General features: G+C 45.9%; 2 protein-coding genes across 3 annotated transcripts; both read right to left on the bottom strand.

Annotated features, from left to right (window-relative positions):
• Window positions 1-11: 11 nt before the first annotated feature.
• On the bottom strand, window positions 12-14,330 carry impg1b (interphotoreceptor matrix proteoglycan 1b). 2 transcript variants are annotated; one of them, XM_029833049.1, is made up of 17 exons: window positions 14,044-14,330; window positions 13,607-13,872; window positions 11,071-11,274; window positions 10,233-10,399; window positions 10,133-10,161; window positions 10,026-10,054; window positions 9,913-9,953; window positions 9,692-9,841; window positions 9,194-9,252; window positions 8,872-9,071; window positions 8,442-8,792; window positions 6,770-7,431; window positions 2,490-2,709; window positions 2,197-2,407; window positions 1,340-1,525; window positions 778-861; window positions 12-391 (listed from the first exon to the last, which is right to left on the bottom strand). In XM_029833049.1, the coding sequence occupies exons 2-16, from the start codon at window positions 13,671-13,673 to the stop codon at window positions 822-824; spliced, it is 2,616 nt and encodes an 871-aa protein (XP_029688909.1). In that variant the 5' UTR covers window positions 13,674-13,872; window positions 14,044-14,330; the 3' UTR covers window positions 12-391; window positions 778-821. The 2 variants fall into 2 exon arrangements, with proteins under 2 accessions (XP_029688909.1, XP_029688910.1); XM_029833050.1 differs by lacking the exon at window positions 14,044-14,330 and adding an exon at window positions 13,952-14,032.
• Window positions 14,331-21,456: 7,126 nt separating this feature from the next.
• On the bottom strand, window positions 21,457-22,977 carry htr1b (5-hydroxytryptamine (serotonin) receptor 1B). Its single transcript, XM_003962700.3, has one exon. It carries the CDS (start codon window positions 22,661-22,663, stop codon window positions 21,512-21,514), a length of 1,152 nt encoding a protein of 383 aa, XP_003962749.1. The 5' UTR covers window positions 22,664-22,977; the 3' UTR covers window positions 21,457-21,511.
• Between the last annotated feature and the right edge of the window lie 254 nt (window positions 22,978-23,231).

The raw sequence follows: 23,231 nt of genomic DNA, 5'->3' as shown, positions 1-23,231 counted from the left end.
TTATTTCCTTTCAAATGTGTAAAAAAAATAAATGACAGCGATAAGTGGGAGGATTTCTATACTGTCTAAACTTAAAATGTTTGTACACAATAAATACCTCATTGTGAGGAAACGACCACCTTTGCCAAGCAGGAAATGTTCCTACTGTATAATACGGGAAATAAATATCAGGTTCCACTTCGAGACCACCTAAGTTCGCCGTCACGCCTGCAGCTGTCTGGCTAATGAGACATAATCACTATCAACGGTAGTGAGCACCACTCTGGGATGGCCGAGGTCACCGGGCCCCCTCCCACACGTCGGCTCCTCACACCACCGTCACGTCAGAGGAGTCGTCTGACGGCCGTAAGACGCAGCACCTGTGTCTGTGTTCACTTGGCCGTCGCCACGTCTGGAAAGAAAAGACGGGAGGGGTGTGTGTGTGTGTGTGGCGGGGGGTGAAAAAGGATCATTTCAGTTGGAATCACCCCAGAAATGTGGGAAAAGTAAGATCATTTCCCAGAGATCAGTCCCGAGATTCCTATCAAATCAAAACGGCGGCAAAGTATTGGAGACTGATCAGCGAGTTTATTAGAGGTCATTTCAAGGTCTTTTTTTTTAACCCTCCACGCATAGAATTTGTCAAAACTGATTTGCTTAGTATGAGAGACAAGAGTTAAAGAGCTCTTTTTTTACCTTTGGAAACATCATAGAGCTGAAAAATATCGACGTGAATGTCAGTAAACACAGAGTGGGCTCCTCGAAACTGTCTCTCTGAGAACAAAAGGGGGTCCTCACCTCGTTGTGTGGGATAAAGTGGTGGAAGTCCACCATCTCCGACATTAACCTTTCGGATCTGGTGGTGTAGAGCTGCCGGGGGATCTGCGGAGACGACAGGCACAGAGTGATTGGCATTTGAACGAAAGAGCGTATCGCAGGAGCAGAGGCGACTCGGGGATGCTGGAGGGAACGCTAGAAGAGCGTGCAAAGATGGCGGCCACGCCGTGGTGTTAGGCGGCTACGCAGCTTGAGGTTAGTCGTTAGTCTTTTGAGCCGCGCGGCAGCACAAAGTACCTCGATGCTCAGACGGATATTTTCAATTTCATAATGTTCCGGCTCGGAGCGTTGGGATTGGGAGGAGGCGGGACTGGGCGCGTAAGGCAAAGTGGACACCTGAGTCAAAACACCGTCATCGTTCTCAAACACGGGGTTGACCCTCAGGGTGTTTTCAAAGGCATAAGGCGCCAGAGTCTGCCTACAACGTAAAGGAGACGACGTCACGGGGAAATGGCGACACAAAAACCTGAAAAGGTGAAGGTGGGGGTGGGGGTGGGGGGCGGGTGGGGGGTGTCGTACTCACACCACGGCGACGGTCTTTCTGGTGCTTGAGCACTTCTTGTTGATGAAGATTAAAACGCCGATGACGGCGCAGACCAGACAGAGGCTGCCCACGAGGCAGGCCGCGATCAGCGGGGGGTCCACGGGCAGCGACACCAGCTCGTTGCAGCGCTCGCCGTGGAAGTGCCAGTATCTGCCGACGGGACACCTGAGAGGACACGGAGGAAAATGTCACACGCCTCAAAAGGGCAGAACTAATAAACTCAGCCTGAAAACTAGCATAAATGAGCATCTCGGGCTTTTTAAAGGGCTGGTGATGAGTTCAGGGGGGGTTTAATCTGTTTCAAATGTCCTTAACGTCCACACTCTTTTTCACATGAGTCAGCTTTTGGTCCGATCTCGACAGATTTTACTGAAGAATTTGGTAGAAAGGACAGTTTATCATCATCTCAGTATTTTATCTGAAAATCTGGTTCTGCGTTTTCTTTGAACGCACCATCGAGTGAGCGCTACAGCCCAAACCAACACACACAGGCTCTCTTTTACGGTCCAGATGTGCTCAACACATCCTGTCAGCCCCACAGAGAAGAGTACCGGCTGCAATTTTTCTGCAGGAAGAAACCTTGAGCAGGACCAGGCTCATGGGGGGAGGTAAGGTAGGTGGGAAGGAGCGACACAAGAGAACAGACATGTGGTGTATGTTGGAGTCGTCTAGAGAGAGAGTCCGAATCACATCTGGATTATTCCACATCTAATCTAGGTCTAAACGAGTCTCCTCCCATCAAAGATCCGGTTCTCCTGTTCTCTTTAACCTCATCAGCACCATCGGCTGCTTGTGCTCCTGCCTGTCTCCTCGCGTGTTCTGGAGGTTCTGGATACCTGCAGGTGGCTCCGTGCCCGGGGATGATCTCACACAGGCCTCCATTCAGGCAGTAGTCGGGCTGCACCTCGCAGGTGCTCTGGCAGGGCAGCCCCCCCACGGTGCTGTAGCCCGGGTCACACAGACACTCCGCCTGCGCCGTCCAGCTGTTCACCACGCAGCGGGAGAACTCGTTGCACGCCAGTAACTTGCAGGGGTCCGCCTGGTCGGCTGGGGGGGGGGCAGGAGAGCAACAATGACACCATGAGCTCCTCCCAGCGGGTTCAGAGGAAGGCCGGAACCAGCGCCTCACCTGGTTCGACTTCCAAAGACCGACTGTCGATCTCAATGTCGAGCCGCTTGGAGGCGGCGCTGCAGAAGTCCTCGAGTACACAGTGGACCGCCTGGGTGACGTTATACGGAACCGGCTTGTCCAGCTTCATCCTGCTGTTCACCACCACGCTGCCATTCCTGAAGTTGAGGATTTCCAGCTGCTTGAATCCGGTCAGATTGGACTGCAGATACGGCAGAAGCTGTCGGGGGGGGGTCAGACGACAAAAGCAGATCAATTTCTCTTGCGTCAGTTTGACCATTTCTTGTCTAACGTACTAAAAAAAAAGACAGTGGGGAGAAAGACGGAGTCTACGGGGACATGAAGTTTCCACTTGGGCGATTAGGTTAATGAAATGTTGTTCGTGTCAGTCAGAGAGACCTGAATCCTCCTGAGAGGAGCGCAGAAGACTCAGGGTCTGACCTCCCCAGTCAAGCTGAGGTCGTCGTTCCCCTTCAAAAGGTCTATACATTTTTCATGAATTTCCTGGAAACCTAAAACCGCCGTCCTGACCGTGCCGTCCACAGGCAGCCGGCACACCGCAACCACCATCAAGAGGATCTGTATTGGACACTGGACGGCGCTAATTTAGCGTCACGCGTCACATCTGGTGCCACCCGCGTCAGCACGTTCAAGATCAGTCGTTACTCTGTGCTTTTTCTCGCGGAAAAGCAGAAAGCACATGAAAATGTATTTATTGTCCAGATATGACAGATTTTTCACTGGTTAGAAGCTTACGGACATCCCGCAGGGCAACAAAGACACGTCAAATCCAAAATAAATCCTGGGAATGAAGCGACAGCGACCGTCCAGTGACTTACGTTAAGTGCTGATGCGCAGAACGCATACAAACTTTGTTTGAACTGCAGCTTCCCTACAAAGAAAATGTACTGGAATGGCAGCTTTAATCTTATTTATAAATTATCCCCATGGAGATGTTGGGTGCCTCTTCAAAGTTAATAAGCTAGCATTGAATAATGCTAATTTAGTACTCTGTTCTTCCTAGTTCCTATGGCTAGAAGTTAAGATCTATTTTCATTCTTCATACAGTACAATTAGTCGCTGAGCTCATTAAGCTAAACTAACAAGGCAGTAAAGATCATAAAAAATAATGTCATTACAAGTAAAATGTAGAGAAAATAGCCACTGTACTTTTATCCATTCCAGCGCTAAGCTAATGCGCTATATAATGATGCTGATCCAGAAATAAGGTTGGGCTCAACTCTGTAACCCAAAGTAAATTTGGGGGAGCACGTCGTTTCTACTTGCAGGAGTCCTGCACCTTCAGGTAACTGATGATTGCAGTGAAACTGAGGATGTCAACCAGCTTAGGTAATGCTTATCGATCTGGACCGCACACCTCCTGGCCATTCCACCTTCCTCACAAACGAGGTAAACATCAAACGGCTGCAGCGCCAGAGGGAGGAGATTACGATACTTTAGCTGGCCCCGGTTGACGAGCGGGAGATTAGAGACCTTAAGGAGCTCTTCTCTGATCAGGTTACTTCACCTTATCACCAGCAGACAGCGCACAGAGGGTTAGCTCCATATAGCTAATAGCCTCTGAAAAAAAAAGAGGGGCCAGCCAGAGGGGTCATACATCCTGAACAAATGGCTGCGAGCCAACAGCTGGATAAGGCTCGTGGTTTGGTCAGCCATTTGTCTCAATGCACGAATGTCAATTACAACAAGCTCACTGCAGATTGAATACAAATCTGGAGCGCTATTGCCTTCCACGCAAGGTCAAAGTCAAACCCCCAGCAACCCTCGGTTCAGCCTCTAGAGTGGATGGTAGCACAACAACATTTCTGCTCAAAGAGCTTTTGTAAGAGGCAGAGACGCCACCGACAGCCACATTAACGCCACGTCAGGGCTCATCTGTATCTACTGGTTCATGTCTTTGGAAACATCTGTTCTCTCATGTCAAGAAGAAGAAATCTGACCGGCATGCTATTATGCTAAATCAGTTCCAAACTCCATGTCCAATTTTTACAGGTTGCTTCACAAACCAGTAGGTACAGGAGTGAGAGAAGGGGGTGGGGAACATTGGGGACTGCAAGCCAGTGGAAGCTAACAGTTCATATATAGCGTATATATGAGGAAATATCTGAGTAATATACGAGGGAAGAAGCGTAGAGCATTACAAATGGGGCCTCCTCCCCTGCTAGACATTATGTCCGTTTAAATGGGCTGCAGAATAGATACAATTTGACAATCCATTGCATATTTTTCTGCTTTTTCAGTAACCAGACTGAACCGGTTCGGAATATCTGCTCCCAACTGTCCCTAAAAGCCCATTTAAAGGATAACTGGTTGGAATAGCAGAGAGCAGATGCAAATACTTACCATTCCAAACATCTGGCCACATTACTTTTGCCGAGGGACTAAATATATTGATTAATAGGGAGAATTGCAGAGACCACAGTTTGGGCAACCATTAAAGATTGGAGATGGAGTGTTACTTTCAATGCAGTGGGGGGAAAAACTGTTGGAAAATGGATAATAAATTACTCTGAAAGCATACATTCAGCTATAGATCTAAATCTGGAACATTTGTTCCTCACATGCTCCCGTAGCTCACATTTCCTCCGTGACAGAAAATGCACAAATCCAATATCCATCAATCCTTTATGTAGCGTTGTGAATCTAAGCAAGTCTAAAAATATGCCCATGCCCTTGGGGTAATCTGAAACTGAGACCACTCTTCCTGCTGTGACCCTTGCTGTAAGGTGCTGGGTTGGTGTCACACCTGTAAGACCGCGGCTAAGGCCAACTTCCAACGTTGAGGAGAGATAAAGGATGTATTGCCACATGATAGGGAAGAGGAAAAATGGCAACAATAGTAGCAGTTTTCACATGAATGTGTGATCAGAAAATGTCTCCAAACTGTCGGCTGTTGCTTTTTATTTGAGTTTTGTTGCATAGTGTAAACCAGCGCGTTATAGCAGCCATTGATGCAACATGCATGCTAACGTCCAAGCAAAACTGACTGGTGGCTTAAGCAGATTGGCTCCATTTATAGGGCAGAGTGTGTGTGTGTGTGTGTGTGTGTGTGTGTGTGTGTGCGTGTGTGTGTGTGTGTGTGTGTGTGTGTGTGTGTGTGTGTGTGTGTTACCAGAATTACATAAAGCTTCTTAGCACAAGTCAAAAACCTCTGAGTCCTACAATGACTAAGGGAGACCCAAGTCTCATGATTCCAAACTTCCCTGGCTAGTTTGCACTGTAACATCTACAAAATTGATCCAGTTTCCTGATATACAAATTTCACAAAGCTGCCCAACTCTCGCTCGTCACGTTGTTCTGCTGTACGCCGATTTATTTACACTGCAGATTTGTTTTTAAGGCTTCCAACAAACAGGTTAGTCTTCTTGAGAACAGACAAAAATACAAAAATAAATTCTGGATTTTCTAAAATAAAACATATGATAATATCCATGGTTGCTAGTACAAAACACCTTCAACAAGGAGCATCTATAGCTTCGCATGAGCACATCAAAATCAGATTAATGTTAAAAGCCCAACATCTGGATATTGCTCAGATTTCCACCCAGTCCACAGACAATGTTGGAAGTCTTTGTCCACTTGGGTGCACTGGTATCACGATTTGAGTTCCCAACTTTTAGCACATTTGTAAACATTAAGGCAAAACACAGAACAAAAGAGCCACAAAGTGGATTAATGCTAAAGCAGACCCTAAAGCCAAGGGTGTCAGTAATGTTAGTGACGATCTGATTGTTAGATACTATGGTGCAGGAAGGTTAGTGAAGGTATCAAAAGCTCTCTGAGGCATCGGAGAGGTAGTTCCAACATGGAAAGCGAAAATACCGGTATGGAGGCTAAAGTTGTCTGTCTCCTAGGCCCCGATTTACTGGAAGCTCCAGGGTTTGGCGAGTTTCTCGACCCAGAGTGCTGTGTCTGAGTGAAACACAATAACTATATAGCTTAGCTTGTAATATTACTGCACATTCATGAAGAATTTGGCGACGGATTACCACATTTTTTTAAACCATGCAAATATATATTAATGTATAATTGTTTACCGTAGCATAAGGCTTCCTATAAGGTGCACTCTCCCGTGTGCAGAACAACATTTTGATTAAACATCAACTAAACAACACAAAGATTGTCCTAAACTAAAATGTAAAGTAGCAAAAGTTTCCTTCAAACTTTTCCCACACTTTAAGGTTGACCTATAACACAAACAAATATGACAATGTAGCATGCATGAGCCAAAGATCCAGCACAAATGCTAGTGTACCTACCAGCTCCAGAAAGGTATTCTCCAGTGATTTATATTCTGGCGAGCTCTTGTTGAACAGGTCATCAGAAAACATTATGTTAGTGACCCTTAAGCTAAAGAAAACCACTAACTCTTGGTTGTTATCCACTATGTTGGTGAGAGGAGTGCTGGCTTGTCGCAAAGATGGAGGAGCGGTGGATTCATAGGGACCCTCGTCAGACTCCGAGGCCAAGCCGCTACCACTCCCTTCCTCCTGAAGTTCGTTCACATTTGCCTCCATCACGTTGGGATTGGAAGCAACGTCCTCCTGAATGTCTGAGTTCTCCAGCGATACGTCAGGCTTAACTCCACTCTGCCCTCCATGGCCTCGGCCCTCGGAGTCCTCGCCATCCTCTGAAGGCGGCGGCAGAGGCTCCACTTCTGTTTCTGGTTTAATGCCTTGGACAGCGTCTTCGTGAGATGGTGCCTTCGAAGAGGGGGCTGCTGGGGCTGGAGCTGTTGGAGCTGGAGCTGCCAAGGCCGGGGGTATTGAGGCTGGTGCTGTAGATCCTGCGACTGACATCTCAGTAATGGTAAAAACCGCAGCCTCGGTCTCAGCAAGCGTGGACGGAGTTTCATCTTTTGGTTGGGTGGCTGGAGTCGCCGAGTCCTCAGTTTGCCCCACAGGAGCTCCAAGATCAGGTTCTGTAAGTACAACGCATGAGAAAATTGAAAGAAAATATTGATAATGTCAAATTGGTATGATGTAATTTTTATGGTGTTTTTAGTGTGAGACCAGCAGAAATAGAGTCTCACTGATTTTACATTCTAGAGTCCATTAATTAACTATTTTTAGACATTTTATACACAAGCAATGCTAATATAAAAGACAGTGTTTCTACTCTCAGTCCAGAAAGCCTAGCTAATGTGTAGGATCTCAGATGGTTCCATCCAGCTAATTGTTTGGTTCTTTGAAATCAAGTACAATAGCTGAGCTGTACCAGCGCCACTAAGCAGATTTGTGAACTTTGGAAAATTCCGGGCTAAGTATTTCCTCCTGCTTCACTCTGTGTTTAATCAAATTACACCAGTCTTCATCGTGATCATAAATGCCACCTAAAAACACCATTTCTCATAATCTTTTCGCTTTTTCACAGGTCTCCCGTCATACTGATGATATAATTCCACATGATTCTGGTTTGGAAAAGTGAGTAAATTACTCCAAAATATTTTTGCTGTTTGTTATCACCACACAGATTCTTCCCTCTTTTGCAAGTGTCTCATCACTGGGTAACTACGTCTCCACCTCCTTTGAGAAATGCCCCATGCAGGTACGGCGCGTCTGGGTATCGATCATTTTACGCGACTTGGGTCACTCGGGAGCTCGTGGTTTTAAAGAGAGCTAAATGAGACATGGATTTATACATAAAAAGAAATTACTTTTTTGCTTCCCAGGTTTGAGTGAATACACAAATGATTCAGCTGGTTTGCTGAGCACTTTCCAACCATCTTCATTGTGTCGCCTTTCCATTCTGTCCAATCATTGCAGTCTTTTTTATAGATCAAAGGGTGCTACTTTCTCCTGTTTTAGAGGTTCTAAATATCTCCGCATCACACTCATACACACAGCTAATCAGTAAACTTTGGCTCCTTCAATTTGATTCGATTAACTTATTGCACCCTGTTTTAAATAAAGCCAAATGATGGGGTTTTACCTGCAGTCAGGTGCTCTTCCTGTTCAGTCTCACCTCCGGGACCCTGTCCTGTGACAGTTTCCAGTGTTCTTACATCAGCGGGTTCCTCTGCAGTCCCCTCGGGCTGTTCCCACAGTCCCGATAAAGAAGCCTCTGTGGCAGCAGGGGTGACCTCTGGGAGGATGTTCGGGATGTAAGGCAAAAAAGTGTGTGTTTCCAGTTTGTGGAGACTTTCTAAAGAGTTCTGTATCGCCGCCACAGTGGGGAAGAAACTTTGAGTGGGCGGAACAATCTCCCCGAGTGTTTCTACAATGGTGTCCTCAGATATGATGTCCTCCCGACCAAACTGATCCGCAGGATAGATTGTGGCTACTGAAGAAGAGCAGTTAAACATTTAGCTTTAACCTTATATGTCAAGAAGTCTTTAACCTTGCGTGGCGATGATGCTCACCGGTCTCAAAACTGAGCGTCTGAATGTCCAACGGCAGCAGCGGATCCTGTTTCAAGGCCTTGACAATGATGTATTTCAGTTTTGGGGCATTAGCGTCCTCGTCCCTTTCCTTGTCTGGCCCCTGCGGAATGTCGGGATCATCGCCAAGCTCGGTCTCTCCGTTAAAGACCACAGCATAACGTACAGACACGTCCTCCAAGCTGATGGACCGAGCAAACCGCAGTCAAGAAAGTGAGATTTCTGATATCCCAACCAGGAATACTCGGATCTAATCCTGAATGGCAGGTCTAATGGAAAAATGTGTGTCTCACGATCAGCTCACCGAAATCCCAAAACACGGATCTCCTTGAAGCCTGGGACTTTTTCGAGTACACGACTTAGCTGTTGAGAAAAAAGAAAGAAAGAAAATATAATTCATGTGTCAGAAAACAGTCCTGTGCTTTATTTGGCTCTCACCTAAAAAGAACCCCTGATGTTGTTGCATTTCTCCTTAGAAAATACCTAAAAATCTTTAAAGCAATAAGCTACACAAGAAATTCTCTCACGTATGTATCAGACCCAGAAACGAGACCCAAGCACACACGTGTTTGCTGCATTATTTTCTTGAGCGCACTGGCTGTCAACATGAGATGGATTTTATCTTATAATATCTTTAATACTGCTGCAATATTGAAATGTTATCTGAGTCCTTACAGGCAACATTCAGCTCTTTAATAACAAAGGAACTTTAATCAGGGGTGAGTTTTACAATAAAGCCCATTAGCGTCATCTCCCAAAATATTACTACAGTGTCTTCCAGCCCTCTGAAATCGAAGGTCACCTTGGCAGTGAGTTCTTCCTTAATGTCGTTGTATTGTGACCCATCGGGATCACGAAGCAGCTTGCTGTACTCGGGGTCCACGATGGTGACCCTGAATTCAACAATGTACTCCTCGTTTTTCTCTTTTTTGGCGTCGGGGTCTTCCGTGATCTGTCAGGTAGAAGGAACCGTTTTTAAGGATATTACAGTCGCAGTAAGTTGGATGGAGTTCGGAAACTTACTGCAGCAGCGTTGGTTGTAAGCTCTGTTTGCATCCAGTTGCCTGAGAGAGAACAACGACTTTAGCTCATCACTGCCGAAGTCATAAAGTTGAATTAGTGTTCCATTAACTCACATTCTCTTCCTGGCCCTGAAGTAGCAAACCTAAAAAGCAGGATTTAATCGTAGTTTAGCTGAGGGACAGTCAAGTAAATGAGATCATTTCGGGAGCTTGGCACGTACCCTTCGAGGCCGCCTCCTTCGGCTACTCTCTGCAGGTCAGAAACAGACGGTAAGCTGCTGCAGGTTTAAAGCAGAACATGAACATTGGCTGTGGACTCACTCTGGCCACCACGTCCTGGTGCTCCTGGGAGCTACTGAAGTTCTGCGCCAGGTCATCCATGCACAGGTTCTGGTGCTGGCAGGCGTAGACCCAAGCTCTGTATTCCTCAGAATTCGGGACCCTGTCGAAGAAAATTCTAAATGCTTCCCAAATCGCCTCCTGACAAACTGCAAAGATGTAAAGAAAGGCAAAAATAGGAGATTTGAGTGTGTCTCCTTGGAAAAACATTTTAATTCACCTTTATTGCGACATGAACGCCCTAAAATTCATTAAAACATTCATTAATTCGCCAACTGCTTCAACCCGATGTGATTTAAATGGAGCGGCAGCGGCGTCTGTTCCGGTAAAGGTCAAACTGTGCATCCAACAGGAAGAAATATTAAAAGGCTGAGCTCAAAGACGCCACCTGAAATTACAGTGCCCTGCGTTTTATTTGCATCAGTGCGAGAAACTAAATACACATTGTCCAATATCCCCAAGCCTGTGGGAAATTTGTGCGAAACTAATTTAGGAAACGATTTGATTACCGCCAGCAAATGAAACCAACCTTGTTTGGAAATTGCCTGCTGCCGCAGCTGTCGCAACCATATTTTAATGGCTAACCGCCTCCGACGGCGGCGGCGGCGGCGGCAGAAGTCGCCGACAAACCATCCTCTCTGAACAAAGCGCGCAACCAATTTTCTTCAAATGCATCAGAGCAACAGTTTCAAAAAGCCTAATTGTGGAAGGGAAACATCTGTTTCCTAAACAGTTAGCATGTTTACACATGTGCTGTCTGTGCACCGAGGAGATCTACAGGAATGTTGACACCTTCGGGGAAATTCGGAGTTGAATTCACCTCTCAGCTTGTAATATGTGCGATGGCTGCTGATGACCTCCTTCATCGTGTCCTGGGGACACACTTTGACCCCTGAGCCAAACACTGGCGACCTCTTCGGCCGGTGGTTAAAGCGTGCCGCCACGTGCCTCGCTGGTTTGGAGACATCCAAGAAATGTCGGTACTTTACATCCCGGAGTCCCGGTAAACCGTGGTTGGAGACGTCTGTGAATCAGAATCAAAAAATTTGTAAGGAAGGCCTCGATGGCTGTGATCCTGGGGGTCCAGTTTCACTCCAGAGAGAAAAAAAATACTGTTTACTGTCTGTTTAGTACATACGCCGGATCATATGGAGAACACGGGCTGTCAGGGAGGAAGTTGCCCTCAAGAGGTGGGCTGAACATTGGGGGGATGGTAACTTGCTTAAGTTAGCTTTAAGGTGCTCTGAAAATGTCTCAGCACCACTTCTACTCCCAGCCCACTTTCTCTCTTTTTGGTCCATAACTGGGATTTTGATGTATTTTGCCCATGTCCTTGGTCAATGGTGGAGCTAATTATGTTCTGCTAGTGTAATAAATACGATGCATCAACTGGATGCGGAGCTGTTGCCATGGGGAGCGCTAGCATGATAAGAGCCTCTGTGGAAAGACTGATTGAACACTGATGAACTCAACAAAGATCAATTTAGGTGTGGTCACAACCCATCCCTGTGCTGGGAGAGGGCTCTTCAAGGTGAAGGTCTGTGGACATCTCCAAGGATTTGGGCGTCCAGACCTTGTTTTGCACGCCAGAACCGTTGCCCCGTCACAACATTTGCATTCATCACAATTTACACTATAACTGATCTGTTTACCAGTTTATCAGTGAATTTAAGATCCATCTGTGCTTGTTGGCTTTAAAACCCTGCTGGGTTGTTTTGAAAAACATCACAGAGTAACTCTTGCTGCGGCGGAGAGGCAGCGGTGATGGCTGCATAAATAATAAACATCCAATCACTCCCTTTTGATTCTTCCAAACTGGTCACAGTGTCACACGGACGTGCACTATGAATAATTTTATCCAGTTTTTACCGCAATGCCTCGGCTCTCTCGTGTTCCTGAACCTTAAATGTCACTGTTTTTTTTTTTTAAAACTGAGATGCTCATTTCTCGCTGGGAAGAAGAAAACCCCCACGGTGGCAAAGAGCCAAGAGGTGCGAAGAGGAGTGCGTGAAGAACACTCTCGTGTCTCAAAGGAACCGTTGCCGCGGTGCCTTTGGGTGCCTTTGGGTGCCTCTGTTGCACCGAGGCTCTGAAACAAGGCGAGTTATAAACGGCAGAGCCCAAAAGAACCAAAATAAACATCCAGGTGAGCAACAGCATGTGAAAAATCAGGTTACAAAAGACCTCAGCGACGTGTTGCAAACGTTACAAAAGCTGACCTCATTTCCTGATCACCTCAGTCAAGAGAATGAATTAGTCATTACAGGGAGGCGTTTCTATACTATTGTGCAAGTCAGAGCGACAAACAACACAGTTAGCAACTGGTGTGGAAGAAAGGAACTCATTGTAGTGTCAGGTGGAAGCCTTCAGGGCGCTTTTTATAATAAAGCAGCCTTTATATTGACACACAACTTCTGAGAGCCAGGGTGCACATAATTTGAGCAAAACCTTCTTGAGTGGTGAGATCTGACTCAATTCACACTGAATTTGAATGACAAAGAAGTAATTACGAACAGTTTCTCTTTTGCTTTTCGGTGCAGGGGAAGACAAAAAAACTCTGACAATCAGCGTTACACTTGGACATCAACAACGAGCTCTATTGTTTTTCTTCATTCCAAATGTTGGCCTGACACCAGTGACACGCACTGGGGCAAATATCTCCCAGTTTGGCCTTGCGAGGCAGAACTCATTCTCTCTGCACACCTTCCAATTATAAACCACGTCCACACGTTAGCCTGAAATGTAGCCAAATCATCAGTGCCGACGCGGCGCTTTGAATGGGTTCTCGGGAAGCCCGACCCGCACATGCGGAAATAGAAAGGGAGGCCTGAGCGAGGGGGGGGTCATGGTGGGTCATAATTTCCAATGCGGCCACAGAAAGACCGCGCTGTAGGGCCAGGAGAGATTAGCATCCAGCAACACTGGGAACAGAATGGCTTTTGTTTCATTCAGGATAATGAGCTCACCCACGCACACAAAGTGACCGTAGGCGCAAGTATTACTGCTGTCGCTATCACCTGCTCCCCCTTTTACAGTGAATATATGTGGCCTTTAAAGGCTCCCTGGTTGTTTGAGGTGCTTGCAAAAGTCAAATGTTTGCATCAGCCAGCACGAGAGAGACCTTAATTCGATATAGCAGAGGATGACGTTACTATCACTTAAGTTGCCGATGCCTTAATTAGACCCCTGCCAGTATACTCTCACAGGTAGAAGAGCAAGAGAGAGGAAAGCTCTGTGAATCTACCTACATGAAACAAACAGTTCAGATATGGAACTTTTTTTTTCTGATCAAGACTCAGACTAGATTAAAAACTCTCAAATAAGTTTGGAGCCCAGAAAGTCTGCAGGATTCTTACCTTTGGCTTGACTTGATTGGAGCACAAACACACACAAGGTGAGGAACAGTCCAACCTTCAGGAGCATGGTGGGCTAATTCAAGAGGTTTCCCAAGTCCTGAGCTGTCATTTGTAAAGAGAAGTTCTGCAAACCTAATAAACCTGAGACAGACTGAAAAAGTCCCCTCACGAGGGTGACCACAAAGTCTTCAGGTTGTCCTGTCCACTTCTGTCCCAGCTCCAGCTCAGTCCTGCAGGGATTTAGGCTCCTGGACACCGTTGAGTCCCTGTGACAGTGGTTGCATGGATGGATGAGCAGAGCAAACAAAGGAGGGAATAGAAAAAGAGGAATGAGAGATGGCGAACCGGTGGAATTTTGGCTCGGGAGTCTCCTTCTGCATGGTGTGACAACAGTTGCGAGGTTAAAAAAGCTGCTCTGTGGAGTTTAATCTCTTTACCTTCTTCTCGCTGCTTGTAATCCGTATTGGGCCACGTGGCCGCCCAGCCTCATCCTGTTAGGCACCTGCTGGTCCCTCATCTGTCAGCTGAGCTGAACTTGGAGATCTAAACCAGCCCAGACCAGCAAACCACTCCCAACAGTGGCCACTGGGCGTGATCGCTGACACCCGGCCCCTTCTGAGTGTCCGTCTGAATAAATTCAAATTCCTCCCTGGGAGCAGCAAAGTTGGGTCAGGATCGTAATCAGTCATGACATTCAACCGTTTGAGCTTTCTGCATGGTTTCACCCCTTTTATCACCGTTTCCCCGAGGAAACCCTCACATCAGTAGCGGGAATAATCGTTAGATCACACATTGAAAATAACAGGGAGCTCTCCTTGGATGCCAGCTGTGAAGAATCAAGGGTCAGAGGTCAAGATCATTGTGCTGTGTTCAGACAGGTGGGATCAAATCATTCTCAGCTGCAGGTGACACGTCTACTTAGGCAAACAACAGCATTGAATGTTGACAGAGAGTTGGGCTTCTCTATCAGCACAGATATCGACCTGTTTGCTGACTTTAACCAGTTCAGTTAGCCCGCCTGGTCTTAAAGTCTTTAAAGAAGCAGAAAGATCCGACGGGAGGCCAAGTTTATAAATAGCATAGCACATTTTGGTTTTAGCATGTCGCTGCTTAGCTTTGAGAGTTGCCCAAATAAATGTCAGTCACAATTGTTATTTAACTCATTACACCCCCAAGTGAAGTACACCAACAGTGTGGCAATCAGGTGACAGTCATGTGACTGGGACAGGAAGTAACCTGTAAAAATGGTGTGATCATCTGTATACAAAAGAATTTTGATAAGCTTGTTGTTTTTTTTTGCAGCAAACAGAATTCTAAGCACACACACAGTTCAAGAACTTTAAAAACATGTCCTAACATGTAACTTGCTCTTGTTAAGTTTTGAGCTTAATGTTAGACCCCAGTATGCAGGGGTGGAAAACACTGGCTTTATTGCCGAAAGTCAAGCAAAACAATAATCCCAGCAACATTCCTCTCCAGAGTCAAAATCAACAACAATAAAAAGGAAAAAATCACCACAGCTTGCAGGCAAAACAGCACAGTAGACTAACTGGAGTAGAATTTACTGGAAAACTGTGAAGCCGATTGGACGGCGCTTGGCTGAACCAGAGAGTACGACGGGTATTTGAAGCCCTTGTGATTGGGATGGAAACCAAGCGCGCCTCATTGCCAGGATCACTCTCATGGTTCTTATGATTGAAGGTATAATTTAGTATGCTACGCTAACTAACTCATCCACAGATGTTGGGATGAACATAATTAGCTTTTAATAATAATTATCTTATGTAAAACAAAACAGTAAAAAAAAAATCATTATTTCAAAACTCTTTTTTTTGGTGGATTCATGCTCATAATTTCCCCCAGCATAAACAAATCCTCGTCAGAACCTAATAGGATTTCACTGAGATAAGTTTGACCTTCCCTGGCTGATAACATGAATCACTGTCCAATTAGAGGGATCAGTTTAAATTATGTAACAGAAGGAAAGTGGTACTTGCCATCTGTCGAGAGGAGTTATTTCATTAGGGACACAACCGGGGTGTCTCTGGCTGGCAGCGCGTTCTTTCGGTTTTGTTTCGAGGTTTTTTGGTTTTTTTCGCAAGGCGGCCTCTGCTGGTTCATCCATCATCTGGAGCTCCGGAGGCAAAGTTCCCCCACAAAATATATTGAGCATTTGATTGCATGAGACAAATTATTTATTTTATGTGCTGCGAATTAGGCTGGTGATACTTTATCACTTTGAAAAATGCCACTGAGTTGTCGGGCCTCAAGTATCTTGTCGGTCGTCTGTGCTGAAACATCTGCCCCAATGCCAAAGATCACTCAAGTGGTTTGAGCTTCGATAATATTATGTTTATTTAGGTTTTTTTTCCCAGAAATGCAGACAGATAAAACTTTGGTTTTTGATATTTTTTTTAATCAAGCCGTCCACAGAAACGTACCGAGGCATGAATGACCTCTGACCTCTGTGTTCTACTGCAGGCACAGGGTCTCTGCCAGCCTCTTGTGGCTCCAATTTGCTGTTCTGTCACGTTTTGTTTGCTCCTCACACACGTTGAGGGAGGGAAAAGCCTGTGTTTCCAGTGAGATCTTAGCTTTTATCCCTGCACTAAAAGGCTGAGGAGTTCTGCAGGGCTGATGTCTAATATTAGCTGCATTTGTCCACTCAGGTTTGGGAAAATCCTGCGTGTTGTGATCTCTGCTGTGCCTGCTGCAGCCGCGGTGGCATCTACGGTGTGAAAAAGCTCCAACACGAATCTGACCAGTTAATCTTAAAGTCTAGTGATGTTGTGCTTTGATGTTTTTGTTAAATTATTTTCAAAATGTGGCATTGCTCATTAGGTTTTTTTTTTTTTAATTTACAAATAAAATACATGCAAATATTGCAGACAGTGTCCAGCAAATAAAGGATATCCATCCTTTGATACCACAATTGGAAGTCCAATAAAGGTTTAGGATACATATAGGATTTAAAGTTGAGTAAAATAACTGAAATCCATCATAAATTCTGGCGTCTGTGCCTGATCCTTGTTTAAAGACAACACCACCGCTAGAGGGCAGCACAGACGTCTGTCCTACAGGAGGCAAGTTGGTAATAAAGAATCTATGAATCCTGAAAGAAATCTAAAGCTAAAAGTAAATCCACATGATTTAAGGATGAAAGGAAATGTTTTCAGGAGATGAGGGAAGCCAAAAACTTAGGAAGATACCGAACTAATGTGAGAAGTGGATCAACATGCAGAAATAGAAAGGGAGCACTTGAATTTAAGTGACCAGATTTTCTGTGTACACAGTTTAAAGCAGTAATGAATCTGGACATGACAGGAAGTTCTGATTCAACATTATTTGCTGCAACAACGTTGTCGAGGTTTAACAAATGTTTTTCCAACTCCAGACCTCTGCAAGCTTCAGAAAGGAAGGGGAAAAAGACTGCGTGGGGAAAAAATCCCAACATATCGAGTGAGACAAAACCATCAGGAGAGATTTGTCCCTAAATGAGTCCCTCAGGAGATCCTTCAGGGTTGAAGGAAGAGAAACGTGATCACCGATTGTCTGACATATCTACATTATAATGAACTCATACATCCTCTTGTGTGCAGTAAAAAATGACTGAGTCGTCTGCATACGACAGAAGACCAGAGGTGGATCGAGACGTCCACTGAAGCTGAGACTTTGAAAAAAAGACAAGTGTTCATGAGGAATTATATCCAAAGCTCTGTCTGGCAGGTGGAAGTCTGGAGATTAATAACTCTTGTCTTTCTTCTCCATATGAGGTGCCAGTTTAGATGCCTCAGAGCTGTTGGAGCTGCAGATGAGTTAAAAGCCACAGTTCCCAGGGTGGCGCAAGATAGATGGACCCGCGGCGGCGAGAATCTGATGAAGTGATTCCCACTTCATCCCATTTCCCTCGGGCAGGCTTCATTGTATGCAGAGTGAGCAAGACCAGGTAGGCAGATGACACAGAAAAGCAAGAGGGCGAGAGGCCTGATGTTGGAGGAGGAAGAGGAAGAGGAGGAGGAGGAGAGAGGGAGGCGAAAGGAGGGAGTGCTGGAAAAGGAGGTCAGGTCAATTGACAGCCCTTCAGGGATGCCTTTGAGTTGCGGCATATTAATCCGCACCTGATTGCAGCGGAGTAAATCCGCTGCATAATGTAGGACCCGTGGAAGCTGCGCGAGTCCGGTGGCCAAGCTGTGAAGAAGCCGAGATTGAAGCGGAGGGCTGAGGCGCATGAGCCCACTCTGAGCTACTGTAGAAACAGAAGCATCATTTATTCATAAAGCTGTTTTCAACATCAAAACGGCAGTGTGTCCGCCGTGGTCACGATACCGAAATCTCTGACTTGGTTTCCGTAGCTCGCGTGGTTTCCTTTCTAAATTGAAAGTTTGTTGGAGGATGTTTTACAGTGAAATCGTAGAGGAGGGAGCTCTTGATTAATTTCACACAGGGGATGGAGTCATCGCAGGGGGCACGTGAAGAAAAGGAAGTTATTAAAGCAACAAAGAGGCTGGAGGCCTTACTGGATATGAGTGTGTCAGGAACATTCCGTGCTAATATATGTGGCATTTGGGGCTGTTATTATAGGCAAAATGTCAGAATTAGGAACATGTTGGTGCTTTTGATGCTTAATCTAAAAAGGTCAATAGACGATATGTTAATGAATCCCGAGGTGAAGGAAAGCCTTCATTTAAATCCCTCCAGGCTCTCGACAAAACTGAAATCCATCTGTGTTTGATGAGTTTAAAAAGAAATAAATCTTGCAAATATGCAACATTCAGTGGGAAAATGAAAGGTGGTGAGTGGGATGGGGGGTGGGGGATGTGGCGTCGTGCGGCGACCTGCCATCTCCTCTGTTGTACTGCTCTTGATTTTAAAAAAAGAGGACTCTTGACCTCTGAGCGGAGGGTTCAGCGCATCAGACGAGAACAAGACATCCAGATCCCACCAGCTCTATTTTAAAACAGTCACTTACTTTTCCTGCATCTCATTTGCTGCCTCTCGGTAATGAGAGCCAGATTCAGAGGATGGACAAAGTTGCTGAGCTGGACCCGCTGACTCGTGCCGCAGGTTCCTAAGGTGCACACTGGAGTCAAATACCTGATACAGAAACCGGACCTGATCTTTGAAAGATTTTTTTCTTTCGGGTTTCAAATCAATCAGAGAAAATAGGCAGGGCCGCCACCGGGTCCCTCCTCTATCTCACTTAACCTGTACTCATTACAGAAGCCCTCCGACATCAATATAGATAAGATAAAATTTAGATTCTTCACTTAACAACACCGTTTTGTTGGGAGTTTAACAAAATCCTCAGCTTACAAAGGTGAATTTAATCTGCTGACTCTGGTTAAAACCGTTAAAACCACCCTCTAATTGGGGCTATAAGGCTCTGTGAATGATGCTGGTTAATTGTCACTGTTCATTGAGCACCGATACACAAAGCTTAAGGATGCATCCTACTGCACGCTCAGCAGTATCCATCCCTCCTGACCGCCGCTGCATCATTGCCTCATATATTTCATGTCAGGCCCAAGTGGTCGCGCTGGCTAATTGAGACAGATTCATTGCGTTGCAGGACTGCTGGTGTCACACATGTAAGCACAGCCAATTCATTACCACTGCGGGGACGTTATTTTACACGAGGCCTCATCTTTTCCTCATTTTTCCTCATTTTTTTAATCCAGGCTGGTATGGTGGATCATCTGCACTCTGCAGCAGATGGAAGGCAAAAATCTGTGTCCTGTGCAACATCGCTGGAAAAACTCCTGTAAATAACTGAGTTAGCCAGTTAGCCTGGTTTTTGCACGCCAGCCGCCTTCAAACTCTCATCCAAGCGCATCTGTCCTTGCAGCATGTCGGCAAAACTCTCCAATCCCTTTGAGTGACAAAAGATCTTTGATTAATACAAACCGTTGTCTTCTTTTCCTTCTTCTGACTTGCTTTTCTTCCACTCAAGGTCGAAGGTTGTCCCCTTGGAAAGGCGCATTATTAAAGGCAGCTCGGCTCTTGTTGATGAACCTGTACACCCAAACTCCATTCATTAAAAGCATATTTTATAGGTTCATTATACATGTGTTCTGCCCCACTGGCTTGCCAGCGCCTCAGCAGTGTCCTTCGCTCCTGTGCCGAGCCGGCGCGTTCACCTTACAGGAGAGGAAGAATCATTGCACGTCAAGAAAATAATCATGTGTTCTGTGATGCACCTGAAGGGAAGGGAACAGCATCAGTTGCATAAATCCACCATTGTGTGCAATCACCGCATCTAATTTCTACCGGGCTGAATGTGTTTATTCACCAGGGTGTATTCAAATGCATGCCGTCCTGCTGATATGGATTCAAATATCCAATATGTTACAGAGGAGCTTTGCAGATTTTATGCATTAGAGCAGGGATTTACAGCATCTCCCGTCATACGTGCGTATATGGCTGCGTGGCCGAATCTCCTTGATATACCTGCAGCAAAAGAGATTTGTGTGATTTGAGGTTTAAACTGGCCTTGGATGCTCACAGGCTGTTATTTCGAGGTAACAATGTGTGTGTGTGTGTGGGGGGGGGGGGGGTTATTTTGTAGTTTAGTTCTATTCAAATCGGTCTTTTTAGTTGCAACAGTGAGTTCGTTATGACCTTGAAACAGTGACCTTGCCGCCCGTGACACAGCAGGCCACATCATTTTATTGTGGTTTTTCTTTCGTATAAAGGAAGAGGGAGAATGCCCGATTAAAGATGTGCTTGTGTGGTATCAGATCGCCTGATTAATCTTTACTACTTGGGTAATCTGTGGACGTCTGCTGAATGCTTTCCCCTAACCTACAGCAGTGAAAGCATTAGAATCATAAATACACTGCATCGACTGACTGCCCGCTTATTTTACACGCATGAAACTGTACATGTGAGAGGCTGAAGGGACTCTGCAGGATACATGTGTGATGACACGGGAGTTTCCCCGCGTGTGTGTGGAAACATTGCCCACAGTCACTCCTGGCCGTGACAGCCTCTGACTGCTCACATCCTCCTTCCCTGCAAGATGGCAGACATTGGCTGTCGCTTGATAAAGCTGACATAAATCTGACATTTCTGACCACCATTGCGACTTAAAGCTGCATTGAAACTCGCACCCAAGTTAAGGAAATACTTCTTTATTGCACTGCATCTGCGAATGGAACATCATGCCTTTATATAACACAATGCTGACAAATCCACAGCATTTTATAGCTCTCCTTTATAGCTGGCTTCAGCTCCTTTAACCATTAGATGGCAAACATGAAAATAACATCCTGTAGATAAAAACTGTAGCAGCGCAGGTTAGATGTTCAGCAATATTCTGGGGGTGGGGGGTGGTTTCAATTCTAAAACTGACATTTCCGTTTTGCGCAAAGACTGTAAATGAAATGATAGTTGATAGATTTGTACTCGTCGCACATGAACTGAGGCTCCCTTTTGCCTTATCTTTATTCTGATATGCGTTATCAGTATGCTGCTTCTGCATTAATGGCTTTTCATCGCATAGAAACACAGAGCATCGACGTATGATCCAGAAATGCTTACAAGATACGAACACCACAGCAATAAATTCACCTATTGACGATGGAGCATATTTACCCACGGGGGCGTTTTATGTAACCAGATTAAGGGATTTGCGCCATGCGTAAAACTTGGGATTTCGCTCGAAATTGAAGGTTTGTGCTGAACAAAGGCTTTCTTTTTCTGGATGAAAGCAAGCTCTGGGCGGTGGGAACAAGTGCAGCAGTTCGTTTATTTGACATTTATTGACCACATGCTTTTTCTTCGGGTGTTGATGCCGCTACCTGTCTATGCGCATGGTAGGGCGTCGTTAGGTCTCCTATATATATATATATTTTTTTTTAAATACAATTCAAAACTTTTATGCCAAAGAATAAATATGATAATAAATTACATCTGATTCGTTCTTGACCTGCAGTTAAAGCGCACAAGTTTATGGAAGGCTTTCTTGAAGTCCTCGTTTGACATTGTGTAGATGATCGGGTTGATGAGCGAGTTCAGGTATCCCAGCCACGTGAAAAAGTCGAATAACTCGGGAATGAAACACGTCTCGCACGTCGCGACCACCAGGGTGTAAATGAAAAACGGTAGCCAGCAAACGATGTAAGCACCGAGGATAATTCCCAAAGTTTTCGTGGCTTTTCTCTCTCTGGCTGCCGAAATGCGCTTTTTCTCCAAAAGCGCGTCCGACACCGTCACTTTCACTTGGTTCTCACTGGCCGAAGAGCCGGTGTCGCTGGACAGAGTGTCGTGCCTCCCGCACTGCAGAGAGTTAGTGGACGCGACGGATCCCGGGGAGTTGGTGACCAGGTGCGCGGAGGTGAGCCGCTTCCCCACCCTTTTGGGGGACTGCTTCAGGATTCTTTTCCGAGCTTCGACGTAAATCCGTCCATAGAGGACAATAAGGAGCAGGGTGGGGATGTAGAAAGCTCCAAAAGTTGAGTATATGGTATAGAAAATATGGTCCGTATTGACGCTGCAGCTGGTCAGTTCCTCCGCCTTTACCTGCCTCCAGAAGAGAGGGGGCAGGGAGATGGAGATGGCGATGACCCAGGCGATGGCCACCATCCCGGCCGCACGTCCTGGGGTGCGCTTCTTCGAGTACTCCACCGCGTCCGTGATGGCCCAATACCTATCCAAGGCGATTACGCACAGGTGGAGGATGGACGCCGTGCAACACGTTATGTCTGAGGAGAGCCAGATGTCGCACACGATCTGTCCCAGCGTCCAGGTGTGGATGACCGTGTAGAGGACGCAGATGGGCATCACCAGGATGGACACCAGCAGGTCAGTCACGGCCAGGGAAGCGATCAGAAAGTTCGCGGGTGTTTGCAGCTTCTTGGAGTGGGAGATGGTTGCTATGACGAAGGCGTTGGACAGAGTGGTGGCCAGAGTGATGAGGGACAGGATGACGGCCAGACTAATTTGATAGGCGACGCTCTCCGCGCTGATGGCCGCTGTGGATGAATCTGCGAGGCTGAGAATGCTGTCGTTTGAAGTGTTGACAGGCTGGGTCGGTTCGATTTGACCCGAGCGCTCCATGACTCTCAGTCACTTGGTGTCATATATTATGTCGCATTTATGTTGTCAGCTGTCCCGGTGAACGTCACCTTCCATAGAATGAACAGCAGACCATTGTAAACGGGCCTTTTCTTCTTCATTTTCGATGGGGATCCAAATATCCACCTCGCTCAACTTTTCTCATTCGTAATTAAGTCTGTGCGTAAAAAAGACTACGAGTGGAGCGTCCTGGTGCAGTAGTCCAACATCTGGTAATGGGATCGGGGATAATCCGCATGCGTGGCAGAAGTTCTCCAGAACTGTTCAGTCTCATCGGGCCCCCTGTGGTCGAATGCCAAAACCAACCCAAACTCTCAGTTTTATACAGACTCTGACATCGAATAAGCGCCACAGATCACAGCCTTTTTTTTTTCCTCGAAGAGAAGACTATCTGCTGGGTCATAGTGCCCAGTGTTTCCACCCCGCTCCCTTATCTGGTATTTAATTAGCTCTCTGAAATGACTTTTATACTGTTTCCTATGCGAATAAAAATAATGAGTTTATTTATAGGTGCCCTTGGGAAACACTCAAGGACACGAAATGGACATAA

Source organism: Takifugu rubripes, chromosome 2, assembly GCF_901000725.2.
Source record: "Takifugu rubripes chromosome 2, fTakRub1.2, whole genome shotgun sequence".
NCBI lineage: Eukaryota > Metazoa > Chordata > Actinopteri > Tetraodontiformes > Tetraodontidae > Takifugu > Takifugu rubripes.
Note: the sequence above shows the minus strand (reverse complement) of the source record. Positions and strands in the feature narration are given on the sequence as shown.

Excerpts from the sequence above, each read along its gene's own strand:
- impg1b (XM_029833049.1), bottom strand. The coding sequence starts at position 13,673 with ATGCTCCTGAAGGTTGGACTGTTCCTCACCTTGTGTGTGTTTGTGCTC. Across the intron at positions 2,710-6,769 it reads AGAATACCTTTCTGGAGCTG|CTTCTGCCGTATCTGCAGTC; the intron begins GTAGGTACACTA and ends CCCCCCCGACAG. Across the intron at positions 862-1,339 it reads AGAAAGACCGTCGCCGTGGT|ATCCCCCGGCAGCTCTACAC; the intron begins GTGAGTACGACA and ends TCGTCTCCGCAG.
- htr1b (XM_003962700.3), bottom strand. The coding sequence starts at position 22,663 with ATGGAGCGCTCGGGTCAAATCGAACCGACCCAGCCTGTCAACACTTCA.